Raw genomic sequence first — 9475 nt, forward strand, 5'->3', positions numbered from 1 at the left:
CGAATAGGGATGTTCGGTTCTACAAAATAAACCGGTTTTCAGTTAACCGATTTATTTTTGAACAGGTTAATTGCCAACAGTTTAACCGAACCTGCAATAACCGGTTTGCAGGTTAACCGATTGTTCCCAATTCAATGTGAAAGTAAAAAAAAGGTGAATAGGTAATAATATTGATATATAAATCGTTGCAACTCAAAAATGTATTTCATGTTTAACAAAAAAACATTAGTCTGGATTATATAAACAAAAAATGAATTCCAAATTAGATGTTCCAGTAAATACTATCCAAAGAATTAAGAAATACTAACTCATTGATGTGCTGTGGTGTCAAACGACTTCTTTTATCAGAACAAACATTATTAAGTGTAGATACCAGGCGTTCTGCTGGAACTGAAGCTCCCAAGACAGTGAGGTATTTCATGGCAACTTTGTACGTTCCTGGAAATGCATTCTTATTTTCTTTCCAATACTGTATTGGATGTCGAGTTCTTGGTTGAATCGGTTGATTCAAATATAATTTTAACTCTGCGGGTAATCCATCACAACCATCTGAATCAGGTAAGTGCCTTGAGGCTATCTCATCATGGATATTCCAAATGCATCCATCTACATCATCTATAATATTTGGATGTACTGGTGGAGTGAGCGATCCTTGATTCTGATGTTCTTTTTTAACTTCGTTTTTTATTATTGTAATGGCATTGGCAACATTTCTTGCTGATGAAAAATGAAGACGCTTAAATCTGGGATCTACAATTGTGGCTATTGACAAAAGAATATTTGTTTCTAAAGGATCAAGTTTTTTTTCTATTTGTGCCTCAAGTTCTTTTTTTAAGTTTTTAGCAAAGGGATTACTGACGTTGATTCTATGTAAGGAGGTTTTAATACAGTTGGTCATGGGTATCACCAAGCTTCCTGAGACATATTTTTCGCCTGATATATTTTTAGTTGCATCCTCAAATGGCCCAAGTAACTTCAAACACTCATCAATAATTGCCAGCTCATTAGCAGTCAACATTGGTGGAGCTTTTTGGTGTTCAGACGACAGTAAAATTTTACCAACATGACCCGATAGGTATTTAAACCTTTGTAAGCAATAAAACGTGGAGTTCCATCTAGTGGGAACCTCTTGTATTAAATACAGATATGTTCCATCCTTTTTTCCTTCATTTTTCTGTTCATATCTTAACTGATCTTGTGCAACATTACTGTGCTTAAAATAAGCAACAATTGTCTTTACTTTTTCAATTATTGTGACAACATCTCGACAACTTCCTAATGCCTTCGTTACCACTAAGTTTATATTGTGCGCAAAACAACTGACATGGAAATGATTAGAAGTCTGTGACATAATTTTCTTTACAGCAGCAATAATATTTGCACCGTTATCAGTCGTAATTGAAACAATGTTTTCTTTTAAAATTTTCCAGTTATTCAACATAGTGTGCAAATCATTGCTTATATTGTCTGCTGTATGGTGCTGTGTCAGATTACTCACACCAAGTGCAATAGTAACCATTTCATTATTTTCTTCATCTATCAATTAAAATCTTTAAATGAAAAAAGAAACAAAATAATTCATCTTACTGATAAAATGGGCAGTTAAAACTATAAAACTTCTTGTCGCATTGATCACTGTTGCAATGTCTGTTGTTAAGGCAAGATGGTGAGCTTGTTGCAATTTTTTGCTAACAAATATTTGCAGGCTGTTGTACTTCTGTTCAACATATTTTGTAATCTAAAAATAATAGATTTTTGCCGATTTAAATTGTTAGAGCCAATGGACTTACTGTACTCCTACTTGGAACATGATATAACGGCACTGCTACTTTTAAAAGCCTTTTGAGACCTTCTTTTTCAGTACATTGCAATGGATAATTGTCTTTGCATATCATGAAGATTAAAGCTTGGGTTAACATTGCTTCTTTTGACCCTCCAGCTGAAACATTAAGTGTATATCAAATAGAGCTTCACAATTTCCATGCATAGGATTAATTTTTTTATGAAGGTATGATATTTACATTCATAACATCTTTGTGCATTAAAAATCTGGTGAATACTAGGTTGAGAGAGATGCGAGCTGTTACTACCATTATAGTTTATGTTGCTTGTACTGCTTGCAGTAATGGTACTGGCACTCCCGATACTATGAACTTCTATTAAATTCTCTTCAAAACTGTCATCACTGTCCTATGATAGAAAATATATTCAAATAACTATAGAAATTTTCCCATATGATGAAATCTAAGAATTAATTCTTCACCTCATGCTGAGAGTCTAGGGCTTCATTTTCAATCTCCTTCGCTGCATCTCCTCCTTCTGCATTGCAATGAGACGTTGAAGGCGTTGAGTTTGTCAAATCAAAGTCGATCCTTGGTTTCTTGTTCACTCTGGCTTCATCTGCGACATGTTTTTTGAAATTAATAGCATTGACTTTTGGGTGTTTTCGAATAAGGTGATTATTTAGGTTTGTGGTCCCACCACCAGTTTTGTAAATTCTTCCGCATAAATTACACTTACAGTTTTGATTATTACATCGGGTGAAAAACTCCCATACTTGGCTTTTTCTATGTTTTGGCATGTCGTCCTATAATGCAAACACTAGTTTACAGGAATATTTTTGATTTGCTGGAAAATGAATACTTTTGATTGTTTGTAGACTTTCTCTTATTCTCTTACTTTTATTAATCAGACTACTATCCATGTACGCACTTGGAATTAGGTTAGGAAGTACAAAAGCGTTGCAACGCGCGGGAAAATAATAATCACAGACCACACTAGTCTGTGATAATAATGTCCACAGCACGAGAAAATTGTCACGAGCACCCTTTTTCCAATCCAATCAGCCAATCACCACTGGTCGTTGTTAGTTCTCTTTTTTTAATTATTGCTATCTTACTTGCCCCCCAAACGTATAACTTCCAAGCTTACCAACACTGGGTAGGTACAATAACCACCAACGTACCACGTACGCTTTTTGCCTGCATTATTTTGCTATAAAAAATAAAAAAACCTACAAGTAGGTTCTGACATACGGCATCCGGTTCATCAGGTTATAACTGAATTTTAAAAAACCGGTTATAGTAGGTTCTTTCGCAGCAAAAAATCGGTTTAGTGGAAAACCGGTATTTTTTACGCATCCCTAGTCGCGAACACCAGGCATCAGCTGGCTGAGTTGTGGAGTGCTTGTGTTTGTGTTCGGAGTACGTTGTGCGTTGTAATCAACAAATTTTGTGGTGGAAGCATAATTTATTTTGTGAAATCAAGTGTAAAAACATTGTGGTGTGGAGGCAGAACTAAATGAAGGTGTGGAGGGTGGGTAAGTTCTAATTGTAAATAGAAATTCGCCGTATTTATGCTTTTTTTCATTACTTAACCTCAATTCGCGAATTTTATACCGCCAAAATATAAGCAGAGATCTCATTTATTTGACTTAAATTAATTCTACATTTCATTGTGGTTGAACTGTATTTGGCTGCATAGAATGAAGATTTAGGTAATTAGGTATAGTCTGTGCCTCCGAAGTTTCTGGGAACCGAATAGAATAAGTGCTGTTAAATGTAAAAATCTGCACGAATAATACAATACATAGGGGAGAGTGGGGCAGGTTGATACAATTTTTACCAATTACTTTAGTCATATCTCTCGGCATCCGATTTTGCACAAATTCTTGACTAATAATTTGTATTTTGCCTTTATTTTTTTTTCTGACAGTGATATATTAGTAATGCAGTTAGGCAATTAATAATTTAACTGTTTCTGATGGTATTAAAAACTGTATTTTAATTTATTTTTTACATAAAAAACTTTTAATGTAATACATAATTTGTATTGTAAGACAAAGCATTGGACTTAATTTGAGCAACAAAATAAATTGCTTCATTGATAAACCACAAGTATAACTTCATAAAATTTTGCAAAATTTAGCATTTTTTCGGCACAAATTAAAGGTGACGTTATAAAATTTGGGAAGAGGAATAAACGAATACATTTTGATGAACAATTTTCCATACCTACAAAAATCGTAAAACGATTGATTGCAAGATTCCGAACATTCGGTTTTGCACTTTCAAACTTAAAATATAAGGCATTGTTATAAGTTTTTATTGTTCTTCAAAAAATCTGACTGTCAGAAGACAGACGCATTCTGAGCTGCATTATAAATATATATTTCTAATATTAGTACAGGGTGGGTCTACAAGTTCTGCTAGATGATACTTAGTATAAAAACTCGTTAAAATTCGTCATCTTTTGAAATATACTCTACTTTCATTTTCTGTGGCCCCAGTCCACACACCTATAATACATACATTCATTTTTCCTGGCAATGTGAAGCTGTCCTTGAATTTGATAATACCAGTCGTGCTTTTTATTAATAATGATTTCACCAGATTTGTTTTGCCGCCAGAAAGTTTTTTCTTCGGACGTTAGTTGTAGTCTGTAGGCCGCATAAGAACATTTAATTTCTACAATTTTTTCTGCTCCCAGCAGACCGTCTGGGAAAACCCCCAAAACATAATTTTCTGGCTCAATAAACAGACCACACGTTTCAATATCTGACAGTTTTTCTTTCAACCGAAGTTCCGCTTTTGCTATACGTTCAAAATGTTTTCAATGATCAGTGATCTAGCTTGTATGTTATGAGACTGTTTGTCTTTCAATGTTGGCTATTTCATAGTTGCTCTTGAACATTTTTTTTAAACTCTTCTTCCATAACCTTAAAAATTTCTGGAAGTAGATCAGACTAACGGCAATTTTCACCATACTCGGGATCATTATTAGTTCCGTTCCGTTGTTCCCTATTTTTCCCTTTACATTTTCTTGTATTATGCTAAACTACCGCACCTATGCATCTACTCCTGTATGAATTAGAGAAAAAATAATTAATTCGTTTTTCTTCTACGAATTTTGCCACAATTGAGTGATATTGTTCGACAATATTACTTTCAAAATGATGTATGTACTAAGCTTCTGGAATGACTGTCGATATTGTAAAATATCTCAGTCACTTTATTAAAAAAATCTTCTAATATTATTCCCACCTCACTTCCTTCGTCTTTACGGTTGCAAAAATACCTCGCACAATTGAATTGCCATTGAAAAGCATGGTAGGGTACATTTAGGTAATGTCTTTTCGTAAGGCAAGTGCAGCTTCTATTTGTTTTTCCATTTTGCGATATTTAATTGCCAGCTGTGCGAACAGGCACATCCGTTTTTGTTTTTTTCTTTTTTTTTTCAAGACGTTTTCTGTCTTTAAGTAGGTAGGCCGTATTTGTTACACGATTTTTTAGCTTATTAACAAAATTTCTTAAGTGATTCCGGCATTCAAGTTTTTCTACACTCAAATCATTGTAAGGCCGAGACTCAACATTTTTTTTTGTACGTACGGCTATCTATATTTTTTTGTGTCCGTGAAAACGCGCTTTTTGGATCATTTATTATAAACAGGAACAAAAGACGCTCTAGGATGATTGATGAACAAAAAAAAAATACTGCAACCCAATCAAAACTGGTTTACAAGAAGTAAATCACATTTAGCTAAATAAAACGACAAAAGTTGCGATATTAGAATACAGGTCACGATAATTGTAGTTTTTGTATAATTTTTACTTCCCAAGCGTAAGCGAAGGAAGTGATGTATTCCAGTCCATCCTGCGACTTGCCACTTATATTACCACAAATATTTTCTCGACGTTTCTGTCTGTGCCAAATTTGTTTAGACAGATAATCTTCGAAACTACTGGACCGACTGTTGTCAAATTTTGTATGTATACTAGGAACACTTGTCATATAGACGGAAACACGCCTACCAAAATTTGGTTAATCATTCCCACCACCATCTATAAAGTTCACAACATTATTATTTTTTATTTTATAAAATATGAGACTCTTGCACTCGTGGTGTATGAATCCGAATTGAGTTTTCATCCTAAACATCCAGATTAAAAAAAAAAATCAAAATTGCGCAACAACATTTTGCAAATCAACTTTAAAACAAGGTGATGACGGCGGCTCATTAAATTGCATTAATAACATTATTATAAGTGTATGAAATAATATACTCCTATACTTGTGGTCTATGAATCTACCTTGATTTTGTTTGTTATTATATTTGTTTATGGTTGAATCCGCCTGCTTCTTCAGAGAAATACTACGCAACCGTGTTAAAGCTAAGTTTCTAAAGCAACCACCTCGTAGATGGAAAGTTGAGCGCTGGAAGCTGGCGTTGGGCGTTTCTTTGTTTTATATTAGATAAAATGTATTTAGTCATTCTCTAATTTTTTGTTGATCATATTAAAAGTGTGTTTCCACTACATGATTTGTCATATGATTTCTCATATGACGTCTCATGATCACAGTTGAATGATGAATTATCGAGAGTAATAATTTCAATTCACTTGTTCATTTTCACTAACGGTAAATCATATGAGAAATCATTGAACTTTCCATACAATTTATCTTAGCAAAAGTCATATGACAAATTATGTAGTGTAAACACATTTCAAGAACGAGTCACGTCATATTCTAGAAAATGTGAGAATACTCACGTCTTTGTTTAATTATGATAAAATAATAATATTCAAACATTTTGTGTGTTCAATTTTGCGAAGCTGATTGCTGTTTCAAGTTCTTCCAATATTCTTAATATTTCTTGCTATATGGTGATCATTTGGAGAAAAACTGTGTGCAGATGTAGAAGTGGGTAAATTTCAATTTTCGTGGAAATAATTCGATTGATGATGGATTTGATTTTGATGATCTTCTTTTTGAATATTTGTTGATTGATTGTTAATGTGGCCATGCTTTTGTCGAATTTTTCGATTGACGTGGTGATTAGGGAGATTTGCTCATCAAGAAGAATTTTCTGTTTATCTTTCAGTCTGAACTCGGGATATTAAAGTTTCATAGCGTTGTCCGTCTTCGCTATCTATGTCGATATTCTTATGAATATCAAGGGATCGATTTTGTTTCTGGCAATACATAATTTTGGGGGTAGTAGTCCAGAGTTTTCTATGATTTTTGTTATGGTATGTAATTTTGGTGATGATGTATGGTCCTAGATTGTTTTTTCGTTTAATTTTCGGTAGTCGACTACGAGTCTTCATTTTTTTTCTTTTGAGGCGTCCATTTTCTTGTCTACGATCCATATGGATGATGACCAAGGTGAAATTGAAGGTCGAATTATTCCTTGTCCTAGCATTGAGTATATTTGTTTCCGTACTTCCTCTTTTGTGTATTTCTGGATATCTTTATGATTTCGTAAAAGTTGGAATTTCGTCTTTGATTCTTATTTGATGCTTAATTTGGTTATTGAACGTTAGGGGTAGGTCCGGTGTAAAATATGTCTCGATAAGCCATGCATAATTTCCAGATTGCGTATTTTTCTTCTGCGTTCATGTGCTTTAATCGAAGATTGTCCAGATTGTCTTTTAGAATTTCGTCAAAATAATGGTAGTTGTGGATTGAATTCGTATATATTGACCGCATTGATTTCTAAGGATTTGAATAGTGTGGAGGTCAATTCTTGATCTGTTGGGTTGATTATGGTAGTCGTTGCTTTTTTGTTCTCGACTGTGACGTACGAGGCTGATAATTCAGCTGTGTCGAATTTTTGGTGGTATAGGATTCCTTGTGTGATATTTTTTGTCGACAGACACGTATCTGAATGATTTGTTCAGTTCGTGGTTGAAGATTCATTTGGAAAACTGTTTTTTTTTTTTTTTCATTTCATCACATTCAAAGTAAATGGGAATTATGGTTTTGTTTGTTCTCAAAAGATGTTCCCAAAATCTAGACTTCCGTTTATTGAAGGTAGGAAGTCATTTCCAATTAATTCATCGTATTTAGTATTAAAGTCAAATAGAAAATGTTTTTTGCTCTCCCGAGACTAAAATTGATATTTTAGTACCTGTAAATCGAGACTGAAGTGGCTCCTTTTGACCCTAGGGATAAAAAGTGTTTCTATAACAACCAAACACTTTTTAACTTAAAGTGGTAATATAAACATATCGAAAAATTCAGAATGGCTCATTTTATTAACACCTATAGCCTTGGTTGTTTCGAATATTTTGTTCCAATTTAAAATCTAGTATTTATAGTCCCGAGAGGGCAAAAAATTGAATATACACCACAAGACTAAAGTGCGATGTAATTCCTCAAGTGGGCAATCTCCACTTTCAGGATTACATCGTGCACTTTACTCTCTTGGTATATAATATACTATTTATTTGATATCTGGTCTTCCAAAAATTTGCCAAATTAGGATTGTTACACTTTCTGAATGTTGAGTAGTTGCGTAAACTGAGTGTATTTGGAATACATCTTCTCTGATGTAATAAGGATAAAATTATTGTGCGACTTGAGCGCTTAGCAAACTGCTAGCTTATCCGGTGTTTATCATTAATTTTAAATTCAATTCCGGTGTCCTTATATATGGTCATCTCATGTAGTCTGTGTCTATGTTGAGTTCGATCGTGGGTCGTTGTTGTCGAAAGTCTCGTTCTTGAGAGGCGGGGTTAGCCAAAAATTTTGATTTGGGAAATTTCTTTGGATGTAACAGCTTCATTGGAATCAGCTGTTGCGAAAGTCTGTCCTTCGAATTGTGCAAATGTGGCATTTTCATCTGATTCAATTTCTTCTTCAAGTTCATTCGTGAATGGGAGATAACTTGTCTGTGGTGAGTCATTCTCGTTAAGATATAATTCTTCGAACGTGGATTTCCTTCCTTGGTTTCGATTTGAATTTTGAATTGGCCTGGCTGTCTGTGTGTCCGTTGTTACAACTTGATTTCTTTTCGTTGTGCTTTCTTTGCAATTGATCTTGGAAAATTGTGTCTTCCATTCGGATTTTAGTTGAAATTCGGGTATTGGTTTTGTTGAAGATTTTGCGGATAATTATTTTGTTGATAGTTCGGCATTACGGGAACTTGATGATGATATGTTGGCTGTCGCGGAAATCTGTTTAAGATGTTCCTTTGTCCAGTATTTTGTTGACGTGTGCGTTGCATGTGAGGTTGGGGTCGCGAATGGAATTTTGTGTGTCCTTGATACGGATGTGAAGGTTGTTGATTAAAAGAGTGCTGAGTTGCATTTCTGTTTATGAAGTGCATGGAACTGTTGTTTGATTTTAATTCGCGTGTTTTGTTCTAAATTAAATAATTTGTCCGATTTTTTACGTACAAAATGTTTTCTTTGTTGATTATTTGCGCCTACGCTGCTTCCAGCGTTTGTGGATTTCTTGATCGAATTATTAAGCCGTGAGGTTCTTATAAACCACTTGAAAATGAGTTGAGTGTTAAATTCCTTCGTTGGGTTCTGTTACGGCAAGATTTGAAAGTAGAAGACTTTTTCATGCATTGACAGCGAATGTTACGGGGTTCCGTTTTCTTGTTTTAAAAGTATTAAATCTTTTAAAAATGAGTTTTAGTCTCTTTGGTCTGCGAAGTTTAATTGTAAACTGTTTTTTTGAAGCTCTC

General features: G+C 34.1%; 2 protein-coding genes across 2 annotated transcripts; both read right to left on the reverse strand.

The window, feature by feature from the left end:
- Positions 1-262: 262 nt before the first annotated feature.
- On the reverse strand, positions 263-1519 carry LOC135143191 (zinc finger BED domain-containing protein 4-like). The gene has a single exon (XM_064075070.1). It carries the CDS (start codon positions 1517-1519, stop codon positions 263-265), a length of 1257 nt encoding a protein of 418 aa, XP_063931140.1.
- Positions 1520-1532: 13 nt separating this feature from the next.
- On the reverse strand, positions 1533-2651 carry LOC135143383 (uncharacterized). Its single transcript, XM_064075234.1, has 4 exons — positions 2264-2651; positions 2022-2190; positions 1791-1939; positions 1533-1738 (listed from the first exon to the last, which is right to left on the reverse strand). The coding sequence occupies exons 1-4, from the start codon at positions 2579-2581 to the stop codon at positions 1553-1555; spliced, it is 822 nt and encodes a 273-aa protein (XP_063931304.1). The 5' UTR covers positions 2582-2651; the 3' UTR covers positions 1533-1552.
- Positions 2652-9475: the final 6824 nt, after the last annotated feature.

This window comes from Zophobas morio, unplaced genomic scaffold, assembly GCF_036711695.1.
Source record: "Zophobas morio isolate AGI-343-1 ecotype UQ-CSIRO unplaced genomic scaffold, CSIRO_AGI_Zmor_V1 ptg000058l, whole genome shotgun sequence".
In the NCBI taxonomy this organism is placed as follows: Eukaryota; Metazoa; Arthropoda; class Insecta; order Coleoptera; family Tenebrionidae; genus Zophobas; species Zophobas morio.